Source organism: Monodon monoceros, unplaced genomic scaffold (assembly GCF_005190385.1).
Source record: "Monodon monoceros isolate NGI ecotype Baffin Bay Population unplaced genomic scaffold, NGI_Narwhal_1 Super_Scaffold_21, whole genome shotgun sequence".
Lineage (NCBI taxonomy): Eukaryota > Metazoa > Chordata > Mammalia > Artiodactyla > Monodontidae > Monodon > Monodon monoceros.
In genome coordinates this window covers 109396430-109422378 of record NW_021703778.1, presented here as the reverse complement: position 1 = coordinate 109422378, position 25949 = coordinate 109396430, and the positions used below count along the sequence as shown (strand labels likewise).

General features: G+C 37.4%; 1 protein-coding gene across 8 annotated transcripts in view; it reads right to left on the bottom strand.

The window, feature by feature from the left end:
* The window catches only part of NPAS3 (neuronal PAS domain protein 3), an 862041-nt gene that overhangs the window by 581187 nt on the left and 254905 nt on the right, over window positions 1-25949 (bottom strand). For 5 of the 8 annotated variants that reach the window (XM_029239281.1, XM_029239285.1, XM_029239287.1 and 2 more), the window contains one exon: window positions 12951-13195. In XM_029239281.1, the coding sequence (XP_029095114.1) occupies window positions 12951-13195 (245 nt within the window). Of the gene's footprint in view, window positions 1-12788; window positions 12840-12950; window positions 13196-25949 lie in introns of all 8 variants that reach the window. The other 3 variants (XM_029239282.1, XM_029239284.1, XM_029239279.1) reach the window with 1 other exon arrangement.

The window sequence follows — 25949 nt, the reverse complement described above, 5'->3', positions numbered from 1 at the left end:
TGCACCTTTAATCCTGTCCTGCCCCTAGGTTCTTCAGAACCATTTTTTTTCTTTTTTTTTTTTAGATTCCATATATATGTGTTAGCATATGGTATTTGTTTTTCTCTTTCTGACTTACTTCACTCTGTATGACAGACTCTAGGTCCATCCACCTCACTACAAATAACTCAATTTCATTTCTTTTTGTGGCTGAGTAATATTCCATTGTATATATGTGTCACATCTTCTCTATCCATTCATCTGTTGATGGACACTTAGGTTGCTTCCATGTCCTGGTTATTGGAAGTAGAGCTGCAATGAACATTGTGGTACATGGCTCTTTTTGAATTGTGGTTTTCTCAGGGTACATGCCCAGTAGTGGGATTGCTGGGTCATATGGTAGTTCTATTTGTAGTTTTTTAAGGAACCTCCATACTGTTCTCCATAGCAGCTGTATCAATTTACATTCCCACCAACAGTGCAAGAGGGTTTTCTTTTCTCCACACCCTCTCCAGCATTTATTGTTTGTAGATTTTTTCATGATGGCCATTCTGACTGGTGTGAGGTGATACCTCATTGTAGTTCTGATTTGCATTTCTCTAATGATTAGTGATGTTGAGCATCCTTTCATGTGTTTGTTGGCAATCTGTATGTCTTCTTTGGAGAAATGTCTATTTAGGTCTTCTGCCCATTTTTGGACTGGGTTATTTGTTTTTCTGATACTGAGCTGCATGAGCTGCTTGTATATTTTGCAGATTAATCCTTTGTCAGTAGCTTCATTTGCAAATAGTTTCTCCCATTCTAAGGGTTGTCTTTTCATCCTTTTTATAGTTTCCTTTGCTGTGCAAAAGCTTTTAAGTTTCATTAGGTCCCATTTGTTTATTTTTGTTTTTATTTCCATTTCTCTAGGAGGTGGGTCAAAAAGGATCTTGCTGTGATTTATGTCATAGAGTGTTCTGCCTATGTTTTCCTCTAAGAGTTTGATAGTGTCTGGCCTTACATTTATAGACCTGGTTTTGATACTAGAAAAACTGCATGGCACCTATGATGTTAAACTACAGAGAATTAACACACATGCATTTGGTGCTGGTTGCATAAATGCTTCTGGCATTTCCTTCAGCACTTAAACTCATTTTCACAGAATGGACTGCTGTAAAAGAACGCAGGTTCATTAAGAGTTTATTTCCTCAAAATGCTGAAGGGTAGCAAGTTTCTACTGAGACGGGATCACAAAACTGCATTTATTTCTTTAGTGGGGAAAAATGATGCTTGTTTTTGAGCAAGCATCACAGGTTCGAAAATGAAGAATTGCATCTTGTTTTCACACCCTGCCTTACCTCGTTTCAAGGCTGGCTGTGTTTTCTTTGCACAGAATGAAATTTTAGCAAGAGCAGAAGCCAAATGCTTAAAATGAATGATCAACTTACGACTCATATGAATCTATTCTTTCATGCTACTCTGCTTAAAAATAGCATCATAAATGCACATCTGCAAAGACTGTGCCACCACCCCCTTTCCTGAATTGTACAAATTATTAGAGTCGTTGACAAAAGATTTTTTTTTGTTGAGGGGTTGGTCTGGGCACTCTCTTTGGCAGACTGCCACTTTTCTAGCAGTAGAAATATTGCTTGTAGAAAGCCACATTGTACTGAACAGCTGTTCTGCTAAAACATTGAGCTAGCAACCCAAGAAATGACTGACTTCACATGTGAAGCAAAATTGTTCCCTCCCTTTGTGCTAATTTAAATGAAATAAAAGTACAAAACATTCTCTTCCATGCCGTCTAGTTTTCCCTCCCAGTTTCAGGCTTTAGTGGGACGCGTGTGAGCTGGGTGCCAAGGTGAGCATCTGACCCTCCGGCCACTGCTCCAGTGGCACAGTTGAACTTTGGCCATTCCACTGAGAGGCTCCCAGGATGGCAGCTATTCTTCTAATCTGAGCCTTCCTATATCCAGGTTTGAGATGCTAATCTACGAATTATGTGTATCAGGATTGTCAAATTAAAAAATACACCTCATTTCAGCCTTCCTTCCAACTCTATAAAAAGCTAATATGTTAGAGGAAAGATACTAGATTATATCTGATTAATTTTTTAGTTTATAAGTATGGTATGTGATTCATGCTTCTGGTTATTTGAGAATATGGTCAGATAAAAGAAATATACACAAGTATTCCATGTCCTACATGGCATTTGGGTATTCAGTTTAAAACACTCTTCTTAAAGGAAAACCTTCATAACCTTACTTAACTGAGGGACCGCAATTCTAATGAAATGTCACTGTGTTTACAGCTTTAACTGTATTTATGCATAATATATTATCCAACACCAATGGATATCTAAAATAACGATCTGGAAGAATACTTACTTAAAAGTAGAAATTCATGAAATTGTTTTCTTGGAAAATAATAAAATTATATATTTTAAAGTACCTTATATAGATTCAATATACTCACCTGTGAAAAACTGAGCAATTTAAAATCCTACCCATCTTTAAAGTCCAGGTAAAAGAGTAACCTCTTGGGCTTCCCTGGTGGCGCAGTGGTTGAGAATCTGCCTGCCAATGCAGGGGACACAGGTTCGAGCCTGGTCTGGGAAGATCCCACATGCCGCGGAGCAACTAGGCCCGTGAGCCACAACTACTGAGCCTGAGCGTCTGGAGCTTGTGCTCCGCAACGAAAGGTCGCAATAGTGAGAGGCCCGCGCACCGCAATGAAGAATGGCCCCGGCTCGCCGTAACTAGAGAAAGCCCACGCACAGAAACGAAGACCCAACACAGCCAAAATTAAATAAATAAATAAAATTTTAAAAAAGAGTAACTTCTTGGTCTCCCCATTTGCTGTTAATCATTGTCTGTTATCACACAGTACTTTCCTTAGACCTCTTTCAACATGAATAATATCTTTCCTCCTTATTTGGTGAGCATGTGTGTCACTCCCATTAGATTATAAACTCCTAGAGGAGAAGGTTCCGTTTTTTCCCTCTTTGCATCCCCCGCAGAGCCTTGCAATTTAATAAGCATTCAAACACTTAGAGGATGAATAGATGAGTAGAATGAAAATAGAAATATAACCCATTCCAGATCTCTAATGACAACAACAAAAAATTGTTGTGTTAAACCAACTATAAAATTTTATCTATAAAGCCAAAATCCTGAGAAGGCAAATGTCAACTATACTCATTTTAATAAATGACCCTTCATTTCAGAAACAGTCTATTTTAAGAGTGCTTTTGTTTTCTTAGCATCTTGAGGAAATAGCCACATATTAATAATTTATATAACCAACTTTCATAGACCTTGTTATTTTAAGTATTCAGATAACACGAAGTTGCCTTAACTTCACCAAATCACCTGTATTATTTAAGAAAGGCTCTAAATTTCCTCTGCTCTGTCATATGATACAAGTTAAGACTTTTTACATGTTAGAAACCCTAAAAGTATTTCAAAATAAATACTACATGTTGACAATCTCTTCCTTCTGATTAACATCATTTTGGAAATACAATCTTACACACACACAAAACAAAGAAAACTTAGCTTTAACACACGATAAAAATCATCAGTAGGAATCCTCACATGTCTTCAGTAGTTTCTATGTAAACTTAAGCCTCCCCAAACACCGGAGGATTCCTGCAGTATGAGACCAGTTGGATCCTCAGGCTCAACTGCATCATTTTTTCTAAAACAAAACTGAGGCCAAAGAGATTTCACGTGTTCAGAGTCACAAAGGTTTGAACTCAGGAGTCTCCCACTTCAACTGACCAAGACCTTGTCACTAACAAGGAATTCTGATGACACATTAAGATGACTGGGGTCTCTAGCTTCCATTGCATTCATACATTTTGCTGGCTCCACTGGCCTTGTTTACAAGGACAGTGCCTTCGTTATAGATTCTTAGAACTCCCTACAAGAGTTCCCTCCTCTAATCTTAGTAAAGGTATTATTTAAGTTTCCCAAGACGAGATGTTCATATAGCAAAAAAGTGTGACTCACACAAGGAGGTTTGATCTGATTGCTCAGCAAATGTAAATTACAGAATAGCAAAGCCTGAACAACTTGTTACAGATTTTTCTACTACTTCAGGAGCTCAGTATCCATCGGACATACAATGAAGAACATGTTAGGTCACGTGTCAGGTAAGAAAGTATCACTGCACCACTTTACAAAAGTTCCTGAGTATGCCCAAAGTGAGGCTTACCTGCATTGGTCTCCCAATTTTCCTTTCATAACTCTCCAGCATATATTGCACTTTACAATTTTTTTATGAGATCTTCACGTCTCTTTTCAAAATGAAAACTGATAGCAATTTTGCTTTTATGCTAAAATCCTTGTAAAAACCTGGATACTATTCATCTATTTTTATAGAAGAAAGCCAGTATTTTAAAGTATTTATATAAAACCCAAACTGTGTACGCAGTCTGTTTTCTCATCAGTGCTGATATTCAACACAGCCTTATTTCCCAAACTGTAAAATTATATGTGAGGGATGTGCTTTAATTACAAAACATTACTGAATACTTTAAGTCTCTGCAGTGCTTTGGGAAGTTCTGACTATGAAATCACGAATTTCAGTTTCTTCCAACTACTGCACACAGTAGCGCTCACCCTTTGAGCACTCTTTCAACACCCAGTGATGGACTGATCTCAATGGACTATGGCAGAGACCACGGCAGCTATTTCCCAGTGACTGTGTTTTGTTCCTTTAGTAAAATGTTCAGGTTAGTAAGTTGGGAAAATTAAATTATACTGGACAATTTAGCCATAGGTCTTCACTTTATGTACACACGGTTTTGGAGACATGTTCAACTCTACCTGTAAATAACTAGCTTAGCTTTACCAATCTTATTCATGCTAATGCTGATAATAATGTTGGCTTCTTGATATACGCATCTCAAATTCCTTATTTCTAGTAATCTTTTCATGATGGTTACAGCCGTATCATGCCTTAATCCCCCAGCTGAATCAAACAAATAATAAATCATGTGGGAAAATAAATCAAAATAATTATTTAACTGAACTGACCAGCTGTTTGACTAGTTAAGTCAAAATGACCGAACAATAGTCTTAGGTGGACAAAGCTTTAATTTTGTTTCTCTTTAATAAGATCCTGCATCTAGAGAAGACTACGTGAAGAGCCCTCATTTGGATCATATGCAACATTAAATTGAGGAAGCAGAGAAAAACAGTAAGCCAGATCATGTCAATGACTTAAAATGACTTACACTTAATTTTTCTGCAATATATGCAATGCAGAAGATAGCGTGCATCCATGGAAACCTAGCAAAATTGGCAACATGATACCCCTGGCTGGCACACAATTTAGTTATGTTGGCCACTACAGTAAGTTCATTACATGAACACACATTAGCTCTGAAGATAAATTTTTTTTTTTTTTCCAGTATGCGGGCCTCTCACTGTTGTGGCCTCTCCCGTTGCGGAGCACAGGCTCTGGATGCGCAGGCTCCGGACGCGCAGGCTCAGCGGCCATGGCTCACGGGCCCAGCCGCTCCGCGGCATGTGGGATCTTCCTGGACCGGGGCACGAACCCGTGTCCCCTGCATCAGCAGGCGGACTCTCAACCACTGCGCCACCAGGGAAGCCGATAAATTTTTTTTCTTTTTTAAACTCCACTCTGGGCTTCCCTGGTGGCGCAGTGGTTGACAATGTAGCACTAGTCATAACTTTTAGTGAAAAAAGGAGGGAGAATAACCAGGGTGTACCTTTGTGCTCCTATGACTCCTTACTGATGGAAATAAGTCATTTACAAAGTTTTGAAGAAAACCATATGTAAACAGTTCAATCAACCTTATTTCTTCCATATCCTGATGTTATTAAAATTGTTGATCACATTTCTTAAACAATACAACCAACAATGAAGCCCTAGAGAAGGTTAAGCCTGTGGGGAGTCAACAGTGACCAGTTGAAAAAGTAGGACACTGGGACACAAGTTTCCATTTGGGGAGAGATTGGTTTTTCTTAAGTTTCTGTCATGAGAGTAAATTATAGTGCTTTTTAAAAAAATAACCTTTCTATTTTGGAATGATTTTAGATGTATAGATTCGTTGCAAAGTTAACAGAGAGTCCCCATAGACTCTTCACACAGCTTTCTCTAATTTTAGCATTTAATACCTTTTTAAAAGAATTCTTTTCACTGAATTTTAAATCTTCCACCTTTGAATAGCCTAAAAATGTTTTCTGAATTTGGACACAGTGATAACATTTGATCTAAGGAGGGCAGATCTCTACACATGAGCCATATATGTGCACATATGTTCATGTATAACGTAAAGAGGAAAAAGGGATACTGATGGACAAGCTGGTGACATATGCTAAACTTAGAAATGGAGGAAAATGTGCTGAATTGGGATTCCAGAGGTTCAAATTCCAGTCCCAAGCTTGTTATTGACTTTGTACCACTAAACTTCCCTCTACATCAGTTTGCTCAACACAATAGCAAAGGGATTGAAACAGGTGATCTGTATGATCCTTAAACCCAAGATTCTGTTGGCCTTCTTGTCCTAGGTCACATGGTACATTTAATTGTTATCAAAAGCTCGAATCTTCCTTCCTTCCTCCCTTTTTTTTTTTCCAAATGTATTTCTCAAGAAATGATAAATACCTCCAAGGTCAGGACCATGCCTTATACTTTCTCTATTTGTCCCCACCACAATATTCAGCAGAGGACTCGGAGGACTTACTAAGAGAAGGCACTCAGACATGTGTTGAATAGACTTGAATACGCACACACAGGACACTTAGGGTTTCTTGACACTATTTCTTTTTTAACTTTCAACTCCTCAGCCTGTACATTAGAGAGAAATACGTTGGCAGGGGAAGGCCATTACAGGGTAGGGACTCGTCCTAGAAGGCAGGGGGCAGAGGTAGGCTACCACTCCTCCTAGCTCCTACTCCGTACATTGTGTTTTTCCCCTTGGTTTCACACTATTCCCATCATTTCCCCCATATTTTTCTTCTGCCCTGCCTTTTGTTTTTACTCTCCCTTTATTTTTCTTCTTCCTAGCTTATGACGTAGGCCCACCCATAGCTTTCATCAGCATTGTTTAGCTGTGCTAATAGCAATGCCAAGATACAATCCAATTCCATACAATTTAATTTGAAAACATGGTTAAAGACTTACTTTCCTGGGTACTGCACATGGAGACATACACAGATATAAGATGACCCAGACTGTTCCCTCAAATTGTTCATAGTCTAAATATAGAGAGACAAGTATATGACGAATTGTGAATTTATACTAAAGCAACAGATGGTATATCAGTAGCTATAGAAAGAAATGACTAATATTCTGGGGAAGGGGAGAAGAGATTAATTCAGCAAGTAAATCTAAGCTGGCTTTTGGAAGATGACTAGTTCAGCAAAACCAAGAGAAGAAAAAGGACAATCCAGTCAGATGGTGGCACGTACAAAGGCATAAATGTTTGGGTAGTCGGTGTTGCTGGAAAAAAAGGAGATGACCACGGAGAAAGGGACAGACAGATGAATCCTGTTGTAGGACGCAAAAAGCGTACACATGCACTCTTTTGTCCACATTTCCAGAAGTCTCCGCAAAAATTTCCGTAAGAGGTATTGTTTGTGTTCACCCCTCTTACACCTTTGTCATCACCATGAAAAGAGCTTCTCCCAAATATCTGCTGCTCCTTGACAGGGGGCAGAGCTGAGCTGAACCCTAAGCAAGAAGTCAAGCCCAGCCAGAGCTGCGGCAAGAAGTAGAACCACACAGCTAAGCCCAGCCTAGGTCTGCCAACCTCCAGACTACCTGCAGCCACGTGAAGAGTAAAAGCTTTATGACATACTTCTAAGATATTGTGATTGCTTGTGGCCCTGGCAACATAGCTAACTAGGACACCTGGATTTTCACACGCTCACAGTCATACTCTCATAAATACGCTTTCCTTGAGTGGGTGTTTGGAGTTGAGGCTAATTCTAGATGCTCAATAGTGCCAGATGCACTGAAAATAATGATGACCAATCAAATTCTTCGACAGCGGCATGTGGCAAGAACCCAGCAATGCTTTTTACATTCTTCATGCTACAGGTAGACTAGAGTCTCCCCCTTCACAAATAGCAAAGCTTTTCCTGATAACATGTGAAACTTAACAGAATTAGAGTCTCAGGGACTTACTCTACCATCAAGCCCATATTTGTCAGAAAGCGCTTCCTGTCCAGTGTCAAAGATGGAGATCCTAGGGATGTGTGGTGACATCAACATTGCTCATCCCATCATGATGTAAAACTAAAGAAAGTAAAAGGTTAGTTCTTAAATGAACTTCTTTCAGAAGTGATTAACTTCATCGGAAAGATATTAAAGGATAATAACGTGTAATTAAAGAGCCTTCCTGGAAGCATATCTAAGAAAAGGCAATTATATCACATATTTTCACATACTAGTAAAACTTGGCACTTGCTACCAAAATAGGCAGGAATGAACATTGTCAGCTCAGCTTCTGGATGGTTTTATTTCCATTTCATGCCACCACTGACTTTGGGTTGAGGCAAATGAAACTAGAGACTAGAACAGGGAGTCAGGCTCTCAGTCTACTGAGGATAATGGAGTTAAGAATAGGAACCAAGCAAGCACCAAGTTTCCATCTTCTCTCCTACTTTCCTAGCCTTATAGAAAGCTCTTTTTCACAACCTAAGGGTTCACCCTGGGCTCTATCATTTACTGGTGTTTAAAAAAGAAAAAGAATACCACATGCTGGTATACATGCCATGTATTGACTCTAAGAACTTTTATTTTACATGTTTTTTAATAACAAGGAATATGACACTTGCCTCCAAACATGAACGTCATCTGGTAGAGGTAAATGTGTGCCAGCACACAGTAAAATACCAGAACAGGAATAAAAAGACCTTGGAGCCGCTTAAACCAAGAAGACCTATCACTCAGAGTGTCTTGGAATCTCTACCGTCTATGGAACTAGAACCATTTTATAAAATGCTATATGAATCTTGGAGACAATCATTATAGTAGTAATTCAGTGTCACTCTGAAGGATATCCTATCCTCATTTACCCTACATGACTGACTTAAATGAATCCATTAAACATCATTGCTTAAGTAACAGTCTGGTCTTCGGCGAAAGACAGATTATAAGTTGCTGAAATAAAGACCTGCAAGTCTCCTCTCCTCTCAGAAACATCTACATTAAGTCACAATAGATGCCTGAAATAGTGAAAGGAAATTCCATGAAAATACTAAAGTTCTGCCCTAATGTGTTCAGTCAATTTTAATCACCAGTTGTCTTGCATATTTTTCAATTGTTCCCTTCCAAAGGCTAAAAATGTCTTGTATTTTACATATTGTAGCATTCTGGCTTGTCACACATATAGGCAAATTGTTGTTTAAAAGCTGCAGCGTTTAAAGTGAAATAAAACTTATGCTTACAGTGGGAAATATTCCTGGATTAATAGAGTTGCAGCAGATATACTCCAAAAATTGACTGAAGTCTGTGATTGATATTAGAAAGACAGAAAATTTATCTAGTTTTAGCAAATGTCAAATCAGCAGCCATTGCTTTTAAGATTAATAAAAGATATAATGGTTTCTAGATAGCCTCTAAATAGAGATTACTATGAATGGAGAAGTGATTTACCAACAGTCACCACAATGAGATTTCTTTAAAGGTTACAATCATCGGTTATTTAGCTAAAACACTGCTGAGAATGCCTGGTCATTTTTTGAAAAATGCATAACGTTCATTGTAGATTTGATCTGTATTATAACAATAGAGATATTTCTAAAATAATAGGAAAAACTATCTGTTACCTTCCAATTGCTTAACATATCCCTTCCATGAAGTAACTGACTCAGGACATATTACACACTGTCACCTGAGTGTTCTTTCTGCAAGCATAACTTGTAATAATCTGTACACAATTGGCATCACAAAACAAACTCATCGAACTTTATAGACTTTAAGAAAAGATGTAATGAACACAGGGCAGAATAAAGGACCTTTCTGAAGCAGTAAATTAAAATGATTAAATTTCTATATAGTTGTTTGGGAAAAATTTAAGTTTTGAAATTTAATTATTAACGTGAACAACTCATCGCATTAAAAAGAAATGTTGCCTACATTGTATAAGTGCTTTTCATATAAATTTCCAAATGCCTTTAGGTTTATTCAAGAGGCTGCTTGGAGAAGCACGAAGCATACTGTCTATCGTTTTATTGTTGGATTATGAACTGTACTTCACATGATGCTGCAGGCTATTTACATAAGCTTGTTTATCCATATGAACTCCTTCAAGGGCACAACGCAGAAGACCTTCATAAATTAAAATGAATTTCTTCTGATGTTGTTTCATGAATGTTTGATCAGAATGAGTAGCAGGTTTGCATCATAGAACTAGAGCAAACCAATAGAAAATACATATATCGTACAGCAGAAGCAGCTTACAGAAAGTGCCCATCGCATTCCTAGCAACACTTGAGAGCCAAGGTCAACAGTATAGAGTCTCTATACTTGAGTACAGTAGGGTCTTCAGTTCTAGACTATCATCAGTTTCCTAATAGAGAGAATACGCATGTGCCAAATTGGATGCTCTACCATAGTCTGGATAAAATTTTTTAAGTAATAAAATCTGGCATCTCTTTCCAGGCTTCAAAACATCCATCCCAACCTCCACATTTTTCTCACTGACACCACCATGTTCCTCCAAAGACTGAAACACCCTTATGGGCAGAGATCATATTTTATCTTGTTTTTATCCATCTTCATCATTAGTAGTTACAGAGTTGAGTTGACTGAAGGTCACAAAATAAAAATGAATTATCAGCCATAGTCCAAAGCTGACAGCATTCTCACCTGGAATGTTTGATAATAGTGACAGAAATCAAATATCATTGCTAGAAATGATATCTGATAGAAAGAACCCTAGACAGAAAAGCAGAACCACGGGATTCTAGTTTTAGATCTTCTAACACTTAACCATAAACCCTTTCTACATCATTTCCCTCACCTGTAAAATGAGGGCTTAGTTCTACAGTATCTATAATTGCGCACCTCTAAAAGGCCATGATTCTAAAAGCAAGCAGAATTATCACATCGTAGAAGAACGGACAGATCGTGGAACCATTAGGTTGTTCTACTTTGGCAGCCGCCACTACCAAGGAAGCCTATAAACTGCCAACTCTCTTAAAGAAAAGATGGAAATAAAAGATAATTATGTTAAAAAAGTTAATATAAGTCTAGTCCCTCAATGTATTTCAAATGGAATAATAAGATTAAGAATATATTTTGCATGTTGTGTGATTTCTAACCTGTTGCATTTATCCATTCATCTTACATGATGTGGAATGAACGCAAAGACAACCTACTGAATAAACTCTTAAGTATTTACTAGGATTATATTCACGTCTTTAGCTTGGGAAAATTCACCACTACTTTAGCATCTGCAACATGGACTGGTGTATTACCGAGTTGACATCAACATTCTTAAGGGCAGAAGGGCTGTAAAAGAACAGCATGAATGTGCCCTGGTTTATTTGTACTGTGCTACCTTATACTTACACCCTGCCCTTGAGAGCTATCTCTGTTGTCCGTTCTTCTCAACCTTCAAATGTCATTCTTATACTTAGAGCAGGAGTCTGTGAACTCTGGCTTGTGGGCCAAATTTGGTGGCAGCTGCCTGCCCTGTAAGTACAGTTTTATTAGAACACAGCCATACCCTGTTGTTTACATGCTATCTATGGTTGCTTTCATGCTACAGTGGCAGAGTTGAGTACTCCCCCAAAACTAAAATATTTACTATATGGTCTTTACATAAAATGTTTCCCAACCCCTGCTCTAGAGAAAAATAACCTGTTACAATTTGAATTCTAATTTTCTTTCTCTAATAAGCCTAAGAAACACAATCTCTAAGAAACAAGAGCAAAGATACAAACAGATTCACACAGGTACATACATACATATGATTATACCTCTTAGCACAGAGTTGCCAATAGTCACTGCTTTTGACCCTTCGTTTTAATTTGAATCCTATAATAGGTTATAGCTCCCCCCAGTACCCTTCCCTACAACAGCCAAGAGTACATGGACTTCATAAGTCATTGTCAAGGTGTAATCACATAACTAAAGAATCTAATTCCTCCCCCAGAGGAGGCTGCCTACAATTCCACCAAATGTCCAGTTTTATTCCATGCTCATCAAGGGCCTAGATACAAGGTTAAAGCACAAAACCCAGCAGATCCCGTCCCATGCCTTGAATGATACATTTTCAGGACAGAAAATCAATGGCCAACACCACATGTACATCAATAAACATATGCATGCATATTCATATGTTTAAAATCTCATCAATTATTAGGCGTTTCAAGAACAAACAAGAAAATAACCCTCTTAAGTATCAGAGTGAAGAAGGCCTAAAATTTCTAAGTAATAAGTTTTAAGGGAAACGACACCAATGATTGGGGGCACAAATACATGTTTATATTCATAAATTTTATGCAATATGCATAGAGTTGAAACATTAATACATACATTGATCATTTTGTTGGTCAATGAAATCATTACTCAAAATGCCTGCTATAGTTGTACTTTGCTCCCATCCTCTCTTTCGTAACTAAAACCAGAAAATATCAGCCCTACCCTTTTAACAAATATTCTCATACTCCACCCCTTAATAATAATTTTCATGTATTAGCATAACATAAATTAAACCCAAGAAGCATATTAACGTTAAGTCATTTCATTCTCATTTCCCTGAAACCTTATCTATAGTGACAGAATATTTAGGCTGACAGACTTTTTGAAAATAAAATAGAAATAGAAGAGGTTTATTTCACCTTCACACGGTGTCTTTCTCATGCAGAGTTCAGATTTCCACATTTGTATCCCTTTAAAGGATTTGATATGCAGGAAAAGAAGAAAGGATGATGGTAAACATTTCATCTTAGAGACACCTACAGACCACCATATTCCAGGATGAACAGTGGCTGAAACCTTACCTTTTACTGACGTGTTAGGTGGAGGGCCTTCCATTCGCAAGTTCCATGGAGGGTCCCCCTGGTTAGCAAAGTCTCTCATTTTCAGATAGCTAATTGTAAGTCGAATGATGGAGGCCTTGTCAAGCTGGCTAGTGATGGCTGCAGGAAGAGGCAACAACTTGGCCAATTCATAGAACTCAAAGTTTTCTTTCCCCCGGCGGGAGCGAGCAGCATCCCGGGACTTCTCCTTTCTCAATGCTTGTAAACTGGAATCAAAGGAGTGGAAAAGTGTTGTTTAGAACATGTAACTCTGTCATCAAGCATAAACTGCTTTTCTTTTTACTTCTTTTTTCCCCCAGCAAAAATCTACCAAAATCATCTTCAAAATTCCAGGGACATAGTAAAAGGAGTTCCAGACAATGACCTCTAAAACCATAAATTCTACTTCTAGGCTTATATGCCATAAACTCAAGTGCAATGAGTAAAAATAGTTTGCTTGTTAAGTTTCTTCCTCCAATCACCTATGCACTGAGATATATTAATTGTTTCTAAGACATAAGGTTTACAGGTGATGCTTGATGTTATCAGCTATGAGCAATTTAAAAGATTGGCATTGTATTTATATATCTATTCTTAAGCTAATGGTTTTGTTCATTTAACGGTTATCACTATGGAATTGTAAAGCATCAGAAGGACACATTTGAAAAAACTTATTTCAGTTACCATCTTGAGAAACAAAGGGTAAACACACAGTTCACAGAATTAACAAATAAAATGTTGATGTGCTTCCAGCCCTCAATAAGAATCATGACCTTCAGTCACATAAAGAAAACATCTTATTGGAAATGAAGATTTCAATGTAACTATATAAATGCACTGGTAATTGATTGATAAGAGAATACTTTAATTCTTTATTAATGAACATACATTCGTAGATGGATAGACTCTCTAAGATACTAGAGAATAAAATATATCACCCAGAAAAGTCAAAATTTAAGATAACATAAATTTAATGTTGAAAGATAAAGCCCTGTATGGGTTATTAAAATTTATAAACATTATAGACATATTACTTCACATAAGAGGCAACAGGTGGGATCCAGTATTTTCCTTTAACTATTCATGTACATTTCTGTTTGAAGTTTGCTCACATTACTGAGGGCAGAATCTAGCACAACTGAAGTTGTATGTGGGCATCTGACAGGAGAAGTGCACCTACTCTGAACTGCTCCGTTTTGTGTCTGATGAAAAATAAATTCAAAATCAGACTGTGATGATAAATAATTGGACAATATTTATAGTATCAAGGTATTATTAACATCATTTGTAAGTATCCATTTTATTGGACTTTGAAGGCATTTTAAATCTTTGAATCTAGCATTCTGGTTTCCCATTACAAAATATCAAGAAAGAGAAATAAGAAGGAAGCAAGACCAGAGGAATAGATTAAAATGAGTCCAACAGTGTGGCTTCAATCTCTTAATATGAGCAATAACATTCCCTATTACCTTAGACCACATCTGATATTGTTCATAGTGGAAGCACTGTTTTCACTGCAGACATTTCAGGTATCTTATTGAATATCTATGTGATTTAAGTAATGCCATAATGCTATGGTCAAATACTTGCTAGGCTAATACCCCTACTGGTTTCATGTTCACTCTATTAATAAAATATTCTACATTAGCTAACTAATGTATTTCTCGGAACTAGACACATTAATGCTATCATTTTCAGAGTCAAAGCAGTCACAGGTGACAAACTTTTGTCTTGATGTTGGTAATAAGCAGAACCATCACTAATTTATAAAGAAAAGACATGTTATGCCATTTATTTCCCAAAATTTTCACTGGCCTCCATTCACTTCTTTAAATGCTCAGTGTGGCTTGTTGAAAATTGTCAATAAAAGTAAGAGATGCCTTACAATCTGATAAAGTATAAGTATAACCAGGACCCAGGTCAACATCTTAGGATAAAACAATGATTCATAGCCCTCCCTCTATATAATAAAAGTAATCTAACACCATTTAAGTCAGTTGTGCCAAAAGAACTATGTCATTTGACGTGTTTTCTCTACCACTTGTAGAGTGCAGTGGTTCAAGTTCAATGCTTTGCTCTTTTTGTGTTCTTGTAATCGAATACTACTCCAGAAGGTGGGCTGAACTTACTTTTTTTTTTTTTTCTTTTCTTTTTGGTCCAGTAAGTGACTATGATGGAGCTCTAGAGCAGGGGCTGCAAACTCAAGGGCTTGCAGGGTGAAGGCAGGGAATGTCAATGAGTAAAGAGGCCTGAGGCAACCTGTGGAGAAGTGGAGGCTGAAAGCCCAGGCAAAGGAAAGCGCACACCGTTTCAGCTTTGCGTGTGCTGCTTTGGGGGAAGGCATGCCTAGTGTTGCCAGATTTCTGCTGTTGCTATTTCTAGAAAACAAAATCTGAATTTTTACATAGCACTTCCAATTTTATGTTATGTGTTAATTTTATGTTAACTAACTGGCGTTTTTAAAAATCATGCGAGCTAAACAGAACATGCCACTTGGTCGATAATGGAGCAGGGACTCATTTTGCAATTGGGTAATAATTTGGGAGGCCAATTTTGCCAGAAGTTTTACATGGATGTTATATATAATTTTACTTACACATGTCACTTAGTGGTCACAAATGGATTCATTTGTTATCTATTTAATATTACTAATATTCACACTAGGAATTTCTCTATTCAACTGAAGCAAGTAGAGGATTAGTGGGTTATTCTGAAATTGATATCTCTGCATAGGCTTATCAATAATCTAAGGGAAAAAAAACTAATCCTAAGGGTAGGCAAAGCCCAAGATCACAGGGATCAACCCAATGAGCTCCAGGGGTGAGGCGGAGGGGAGATGACTTCTTCTATCTCCTCAAAGAAGGGGAATATGTGGACACTAAGGCTTTGGGGTGCCTTGCCTAAACATTGCGCTCTGACACTTGACTTTTCTAAAATACCACTTACTTTATGTGTTCCCATACTACCTCCTTATCGTTTTTCTCTTCTCTACCTCTCCCCTCTTTAAAAAAATCTCTAACCCACAACTGTGTCACCCTACTGGAGTAATCGTCCTAGCCATAATCTTAATAACAATGGGTTTCCATGACTTCCACATCACATCATTATGCTGACACCACAGTACAGAAGACCTTCCGAATGATAGCACTGTGTCTGTAATAAGTAGTAACTGGTTTTGAGGGCAACAGCAATAAAATACGGTTAAAGGATTATAAAGGTTGTGGAGATGCTGATACAATAGATGAAGCTAAAGTCCTTAAAACAAGGACAGATTGTGGATTAATCTTTTGCCTGCTTTTGTGAAACAGAGCCTAGTTACAAGTAATTCTCAAATTGAATTAAGGACTACATTAAAACCTAAAATAAATTTGCATTTATACATTCTGTTCTAAACCAAAACATTATGGTTGCATTTCTAAATACTAGAGAAAGAATGGATTGACTATATGTGAGTGAATGTTATGGCCTGATCTCTGCCACCTAAAATACAATTAAACAGTAAATACTCCTTGGGTCCAAACTTCCCACTGCTTTAATGTTCTTTCACTTGGACTCTGAATAACAGAAAACCCTCCACAAATCAAAATTTCAACTCTCTTTGATGACGACAGTATCATCTTCTCTAATAATTACCACCACCAGCAACAAAATCAACAACCATTTCCAAAGACACACACACACACACATATCTGAAAATCATAGGCAAAATTATGTATATATGTGTATATTTTGGGGGTGATGGTAAATGATTTTCAGATTTTCAAAAGGGGCCCAGCACCCAACCAAAATTATAACAATCTAATGTATAGAATTTCCTCATATAAGGATTATAAAGTTGGATTCTGCCCTCTTTTTGCCATTGATGTTGCTAGAATTAACTTATCCTAAAGAAATACCTTGGTTAAAATAATATTATTTTATGTATGTTTCCGTTCAACACTTTGAAACAATTTTTACATTCTATAGTTATATCTTTAAAGCATAGCTGACAAGCAATCAAAAAAGAGTTTACTAAGAATGAAGATTTCGCAGTCACTGCTTGTAAATGTAAAGTGAGTTTTTAAATCTTTCCATCTATTTTAAGTTCCTTTGGCAAGTTGTATATTTTGCGGAAAGAGTCCCAATGAAGGAGTTATGAGACCCACTTTAGCCACTGTAGGCCACTTATAATTCTAAGTCACTAAGTTGAGCCTCAATTTTATCATCTTAGATCATGAGAATGACAAACAAGGAGTATTTGGCAAATCTCCTGGGACCACTGCAATGACTCATATGATAATTTCATGTTAGTATATTGTAGACCACAAAGAAGTAAACCCCTTGGACAATTCTAAATTTTAACTTATTATTAACCGGGGGATTTTTGTGGAAACTAATGCCTGTGGCCAGCAATTTGTTATGTAAGTGATATTGATACATCTCTGGTCAATAACGTTTGGGTAACAAAAGGTGTATTAATACATCTCTGGTCAGTAATGTGATAACAGTTAAGATAGTTTGTAAGCTCTAAATGTGGTAGAGTCTACTTCAGAGTTTTACAACTAAGAATTTTAATAAGTTGGAAAGACTTAAGAATGCTTAAAATATAGTCAACCCTTCCTTAAACTTTCTTGGAAGCACAGGAGTTAGGAGTAGGGGCTCTGTAGCCAGACTGTAAGTATTCACATCATCACACAGTTACTAGCTGGGCTACCTTGGATAGGTGTCTCAACTTCTTTAGGCCTCAGTTTCCTCATTGGGAAACAGACATTATATTAGTACATACATCACAATATTGCTCAGAGGAGTAATTGAGCTAATATATGTAAAGTGCTAAATGCCTGCCATGTTGTAAACGTTATATAAGCATTAACTATTATTACGGTAATTGTAAAACATCCCTGGGGGCAAAAGCTCAACTGTTTTGATCCTAGTACCACATCTGATTTTTACCTTACTCCTCCACAATTCTTCGTAATTTTCTTTAACCAGCAGCCTCTTTCCTACCACTTTTTTTTTTTTTGTTTTTTTACTCTGGTTACAGTTTTATAATTCTGAATACTTATTTGTTTTCCTCATTGTCCTCTCAAACTGCCACTTGTGACCTTCATTTTTTAGTAAATTTTATTTCCCATACAGTGACAGTAGAAATTAAATCAAAGGCCTGACTTCTGCTTGGTGACAACCCTAAACTGCTGATTTCTGAAACTCCTTCCATGTTCTCTCAGCTCACGATTCTCACTTTCTTTAAGTTCTGTCTGCTGCCTCTCTCAGCATATCTCCACACTAGCGGAAGGCAGAGGGTAAGTGTGTGGATTGCAGAGCCAGACTGCCTGTATTTAAATCCTGGCTCTGTAACTTATGAATCATGTAAACCTGAGCAATTTACTTAACTTCTTTTGCCTCAGTTTTTCTCACCTGTGAAATGGGATGATAATACTATCTGCTTCATAAGGTTCTTGTTGATATTGAGGTAATTTTTGTAAAATATTTACAGCGGTGCCTGGCACACAGCAATACAGTATAAGATGTGTTAAATGAAAACCTAAGCTCAGGTCACACCCACTGTCCTATGCTTTAAGGTGCATTTCTAATTTACACTCTGTTCTCACCAATATGATTTCTATCCACTGGTTCTGATATACCACATTGTGTACTTCAGTTAAATAAAACTACTTGATTGCAGAGATATTGATTTTTCCTTATGGTCCTCTTTATGCCTATGGTCTATCTGTTTTACACCACAGGTATACTCAATAACTCGTTCAAATAAAAAATAAAACATGTCTCATTAATGGAAGGTTAAATGTTTATAAATACATGATTGCCTGTAGTAAGAATAATAAGGGGCCATTTTTTTTGGTCCCTAAAGTAGAAAAAGTGGCATTCAATGGTTGAGACACGCAATTCTGTTTACACAGAAAACTGAACATCCAAACAGTAGTTAAGGGAACGGGTTACTCAGGAAGATGGCGAAAGCTTCTATGGAAGACTTGAAAGTTGCAATGATTATTATTAGTCAGAAAGAGTATATGTGGTACTCCTAGCAGGAAGAAGATCTTTCAAAGTATCTCCCAAAACATCACAAATCTGAAAGTTCTCTTTAATGTCAGGCAAAGCCCCAAATCCAGGACCATGGAGAGCTCAGCCAGAACATCTGGAGCAGGGAAGAAACTTGGAAGGGCAGCAGCATTTCCTGCTCTGGCCTCCGCATCCGGGGCAAGGCTGAATCATGAAACTTTACTTGAGCCAGCAATGAGACAGGAAAAACAGGTAAAAACTTAAAAAAACATAGGTACTGCCACTATCACAAAGCCAATATTATGAAATTGACTCAGGACTTATAATCTCTCTGAATCTGCCACAGAGCTGGATAAGGGTGTCAGTTTTTCATTGGGCCATTTGTCCATGGTGGACAAAACAGATAATTTTGGATGTGATGACTCATTAAATTAAAAGAGGTAAGTTATCTTTTATGGCTGGTCTTTTGGAAATTTTGTTTTGCAAAATTGATTATTTGGTTTCATACTTCACAGAAATGGCGATAATGATTACGGAAACAATATAGAGATTTACAGAATAGAGCAAAAGTAATAATTGTCACAGAGGAACAACAGAAGTAAGTCAGCTTAATCAAATGTTTCTTCTCCGATGACTTCTTCATAGCATAGATTTCTATCAGTTATTTTCTTTTACAATTTATAATTATATTTGTGGAATGGCTTCTTATATGGACATTACTGACAGATCCACACTCTCTTACACAAAAATCCTCTCTCTAAGCCTCAGCTTTAACACCTTCATGTAAACTTTTAGAATACAATAACTAGTTTATAAAAGAACACGGAGAGCTTCTCTGGTGGCGCAGTGGTTAAGAATCCGCCTGCCAATGCAGAGGACACGAGTTGGAGCCCTGGTCCGGTAAGATCCCACATGCCACGGAACAACTAAGCCCTTGCGCCACAACTACTGGGCCTGTGCTCTAGAACCTGCAAGCCACAACTACTGAAGCCCACACACCCAGAGTCTGCGCTCCACAACAAGAGAAGCCACTGCAATGAAAAGACCGCGCACCACAACGAAGAGTAGCCCCCATTCGCCACAACTAGAGAAAAAGCCCATGTGTAGCAACAAAGACCCAATGCAGCCAAAATAAATAAATTTATTAAAAAAAAGAAAAAAGGAACACGGCAGGTTTTGTTCGTCTAACTGTAGGGGAAAGGAAAGGTAGGGTCATTAAATTTTACCTTTTTAAGGTACTTCTAAGGAGCCGGACAGGCAGTTTTTTATGGATTTTCCTACTTGTTTTGCTTAGGAGAACCCAGCACTACAGACTTCTACTATTTATCAATTAATCTGGTGTGCAGCCTCAAAGGAAGAAGGTCGACCTGTATTAAAAATGCAGCCATCAAAAATTCATCAAAGGCTGCAGCATTTTAACTCATGAAGCTTTGAACACCTGCATACTTGTCAGATCTCTGGTCATAGTTAACGGTGAGACCTATAGTTACTCTGGTACCTACACCTGCCCTGACATGAGCTGAATGAGGAGACTTCCCAGGGAAAAGCTACAGTAAAGATTCTATAAGCACTGCTTGCCCTTCCTTCGTTACTTTCAGTAAAACAGCCCACCGCACACTGACATCACATAGAGTTCAAAGTCAATCAAATCAGCCAACTGCAAAGAATAAAAGTCTTTCAGAAGTATCTTTTTCCCCATGATTGTAAATATCAGCATTCTTACAAGGTAATAGAATTGAGAAGCGCATAAACAACTATTATCTGGTAGGATTATGTACAACATAATTCACAAATTGAAGTCTTTTAATGCTCTTCAAGAAAAGGTAATAATTTCAGAAACCTTCCTTTAAGGTGTGAAGAAAGCAGTATAGTATATGCTGGAAGTAAAAACTGGAACCTTCAAGTTCAAGGTAAGAACTCTGCTGCTTAACTAATGTACTGCTCATAGCTGTCATCATTAATTTATGTTAGCCTCTGTAAACATCAAGAGTATAATAGGCCAATTTCACAACTAAATATAGATGCACATTTTGCCCTTATATAAATGGCAGATTGCTGCTGTAGATCATCGCTGCAGCAACATGTCAGTAAAGATGCACTGTTTGATGGTCTGATGCTCACACAATATATAAAACCAGTTGTAATGGTTGTTTGGAAGCAAAGTGTAACATAGCAGCAAAATTTCATTTGCTCCACAAACTCAGGATATATTAAGCTTGGCTGACAAAGACTGCTTGATGTGCTAAATCAGTTTGACCTTCATTCTTGCCTTATTTTTCTCATTTAACATGTGAAATGACCATTATTTTTCCCCCATGTAAGGAAATATCATGAAATTGATTGCTTAAAACCAGTGTCAAAAACATCTGCAACTGCTAACATTCAATGAAGTATCAAAATCAAGACGCATCCTTAAAATGTTTAAACTAAGATATATTCTGATTGAATAATCATGACCCATTTCTGACTTGTGGTAAAATAGATCAAAAGAGTAATTAAAGCCATTCAATTGAATGCCTTCCCTCATCTTCAGAAAATGCCTTGTGTATGTTTGAACTTAATAATTAAATTAATTGGTTTTAGCCAATGAGCATTTTTATTCTTAACACTTTAAATAAGAGGATTTAATTCCAGAATGAGTCATTAGAATAGTAATAAAGAAAGCTGAGAGGTCCGAGCAATCCTTTTCAACCAATGTTCACCTTGATTCAAATAACCCTTGAATGAACCACAGCAAGACCAAACTATTCACTGTATGCTTTGGTGTCTGCCAAAAACCTCCTGAATCAAAGTGTTTTGTTCTTCATTTTCCCCCAGAACTTTAAGCTATGCAACTGGCAATTCCATAATAATGAATAAAAATCTTGCAGCTTTATCAAGTAATTTCTCTCCACCCAATAAATAGCACTTTATCTTGAAGCAACTTGTATATTTCACACCTTAAATTTCTATTTACCAAATCAGCTAATCACTTCACAATTGAACCCAGAACAAAAAAAAAATTATCAATTAAAGTGGTTGAAACTCCTGCAAATTATCATTTAGGAATGAAGTAATTGCTTTCATCAGGGCAGAAAAGCCCGCCAGAACAGAAATGTCACTTTAGATTAGTGTTCTCTCTCCTGAAGCTATGGATGACACAGCTGATATAAGACTAAATGCCAAGACCAATCAATTGCTTTTGTGGCTCTGCTCTGAGCTGCTGTAAAAGGGGCCATTTTCTAGGATCTACTCTTCATTATAGTAAATGCTATCTCCTTGGTAACATAATTCCATTTCTCATAAATTCTGTCTGAGCGCATTGTCCTAACAATGGATGTTTGTGGAAAAGAATGCTGCTGGTTTAATGCACAGAATTAAGTGTGAATGGCTGTCAAACTGCTCTAGTTTACTAGTTCTTAAACATAAATTGAAGTCTTATACATTAAAAAGAATTCTTGGGGAGAAATGAATGTCCTGAACAAGGGTAAGATATTTGTATTTGAAGGTTCTGTGCTACTGGTTTAGAATTTTGACTATTCTAGTATTTATCTGTTGTGTACATTAAATCAAGAGGTGGGTGAACACATCACTTACTTTCTCAGCAGTGTAGTTTGCAAATGTGAAACCTCAGAAGCAAATATGGACTCGTTAGGCAACTGCATGTGATTTGTGAATAGCCACAACTGTATTAAAAGAAAAAAAATTTTTCTTTCAGCTGAGCCGTTCCTGGAAAGCACCCAGATCTTAATTTGTATTGTTCATCCCTCTGAAGTTACAAGAATCTGGGTTGCAGGCTCCAATTAAAAAGAAATTGAAGAAGCTAATATAGTGAGAAAGCAGCAATTCCCTGCACTGCTCTCTTCAGGTCTGAAGTTTAGAAAGAGATTCAGGATCACGGGTCTTTGCCCGACGTGGGATAAAGGCTTTCCCATCCCGGTGAGCACACATGTGTAACTTCCATTAGCAGTAACACAAGTCGTGAGCACACATTGAGAGGAAAGTCTACTGCTAAATATTTGAAAGGGTCAGAGCATCTCTGCTGAAAGGCAAAATGAGAAGGAATAGTGGGCACCCTGTGACCGCAGGACATTTTACTAACCATCTAAAGGGCCACTGATGGAATTCTATCACTCCAAGGAACTACAGTACTAATTTTCATAATATCAGTGACAGGAAAGTACATGTTGTTTCTCCATTTTAAGATTATTCAGTACCGTCAAAGAAAAGCATTGACCTTATTTAGCACCATAATCATAAAAGCAAACATCTTTGAATGTCCACTAAATTTCAGGGTTTAAGTGTTTTAAGCATCATCCCATTTAATCCATGGTTGCCAATATCAGAAGGGGGGGGGGAAGTAACAGCATCTATGAAAAGCAGATCATCTCCGCTGATTATATTTGACCCTGAAACAGTGTTGCTTTCAGACCCTATTTTGGGGGGCAACTAAATGGGTTTTATATCTTCCCTCTAACTTTCTGCTCTCATCCCCCAAAACTAGGAGTTTTCTTGTCTCAGGGAGGGATTTCCCTGGATCCTAGACTTTCAGTGCTAAAAGCAGGACGGTCCTGGGCAAACCAGAACAGTTGGTAACCCTGGAAATGTTACTGCCTCCCATCTCACAAATAAGAAGATCAAAGCACAGAGAGAGAAAGTAACTTTGCCCAAGGCCAGTGACAGCTGAAGCTAGAATCTGAACCTTGGCAAGATGACCCCAATATGTCCTTCTCACCACCGCGCTGCACTGCCTCTAGAGCAATAACGTCCTCGTGATTCCCCTTCTCCCAATGATATTTACACAACCATTAAGTTACCGATAAAGTTTTATATAATTTATAATCACCCATATAAATTCCATCATAATTGTTATGAAAACATTAATTCGTTAATAAAATTTCCGATAAATCCCCTGTTTTTTCAGGCTTATAAACACATTCCAATTTGGAGTAGATAAATTTGCTGTTAATTGCTCTAAGTTCCAAACTAAGTCGCTTTGGAATTCAAATTCAAATGACCTTTCTAGAGGGAAAATTCATTTTTTCCTTTAATTTTTTTTAAGTGTGATTTCAAACACTTTTGAAAGCACAACCAAGTAGAAGAAAGCTTTTGAAAACTTTCAAGCTTGATAAGAGAAAGTTGGAAAGGAGAAAGCATGCTTTGACAAGTTTGAAGATCTTTAAGTATGAAAAATGAAAGTTATGGTCATGTGAACACTGCAAACAGCACACACTTTTACTTAACATCAATGAACACACCATTATACTATAACTGCCTGCATTTCTAACAGAAATAAGTGAAATGGTCATGCTTTCTTTAAACACTACAATTGAGAATACAGGTCCATCAGTCTAAAGAGACAATATACCCTACCCCTACCTTACTGACTTTTTTTTTTTTAAAAGACATGTATTTTTATTTAACCTCTCATCAAGGTTCCAAAAGCATGGTATATAGTTACCAGGGGTGTACAGTGTTACAGTTTCTAGAGAACACTTAGGGAAATACATATCCTAAGCTGACTAAGGAGGCAAATAAATATATTCTGAAAGAATATTCACTGCCTCTTTGATAGACTTTAGAAACAAATTATGGAATATTCTCAAGATATTGAACAAAGATGTTGAAACAAATCTTCAGTGACTGGGGAAATTTTTTTACAATATGTTAAGTGATAAAAGGCAATTCATAAAGCAGCATGTATAGTGGGTCAGACAACTATAGCGATATATGCATAATTATATATACAGAGAAAATATATCCAAACCAGGATTAATTCCCACAAGGCAAAATATTAAGATTGGTAATTTCTACGTGGTAGAAATTCCTTGTATGGGGGTCAGAAGATGGGAGGGGGGCAGGAGATAACTAATTTCTGAAGTTTCTTCAATAAACATGTATTTTTAATATAAAAATTACTTCTTGAAAAAAACAACATAAATGTAATTTTATGGACTCTAAGTTGAGCCTCAGAAGCACTATGATGCTCAAAGGTATTTTTCATTTAATAAATGGTTTACCTGACAGTGCTATCAAATGCCATCCTGTCACCACTTTTTGCAATAGTAGGGCCTGAAAAATATTTCGAGAAAATGCTTGGCTTGGTCATTCCTCTAAAAGAGAACTGGAATTGAAAAAGCTGGGAGAGGCCTTCATCCCTCCTCAAGTTATCCCACATGAGTCTCCAATCAAATGACTGAGTCCTTCAGCCAGACAGCCTGGCCTCCTGTGCCTTTTGTGGCCCCCCTAAACCCCAAAGCAGTGTGTTGCCCAGTGTACAATATACCAGCTGCCTGGTTGGGGATGGAGTATGCTACCATTTAATGACTGACTTTTTCCGTGTGTCACTAACTCCTTGACAACCCGATGGCAGATGCAGATTCTTACCTGGGAGAAAACACAGATAAATAAACACACAAAATATTGCACAGAATGGGCTTCCTGAAGCCAAATCTCAGACCCTGACTCAAGTCTTGGTTAAGAAGCTGCCTCAATTAACAGTATCTTGAGATCTCTACTAAGTTCTATAACACTGACCAAACTATCATAGTCAGGATCATTGTTTCTTCATGGACTGCTACACCTCCCACTTCTAACAGGTGTTGGCCCTCGGTGGTACAGTGGGTCCATGGCATTAGACTACATATATGCAGCAGACAAGACGTTTATGTGCCAGGGATTATCGTACGAGATTTAATCTGAGAAGTCATAATACCTCACTGAAGTACTTTATAAAGCAGGACAACATAGGAAATGCCTGTTTATTTGTAGGCTTCCATTACTTAGTCAGGAACAAAGTCCTTCCAAAACCCTACCTTCTTTTGAAAAACCTTGATAGATGCTTAGTCCTCTCATTAAAATCCGACTTGGAGGGACTACAAGTTAAGTTATTCTGAGCCACATGTAACTATGTAACAGGATGATAAAGGTAGGTAATATTTCAATGTATAAAATACATGTTTAAAACATGAAATTAAATAAGGGTAAAATAAATAGGCATTT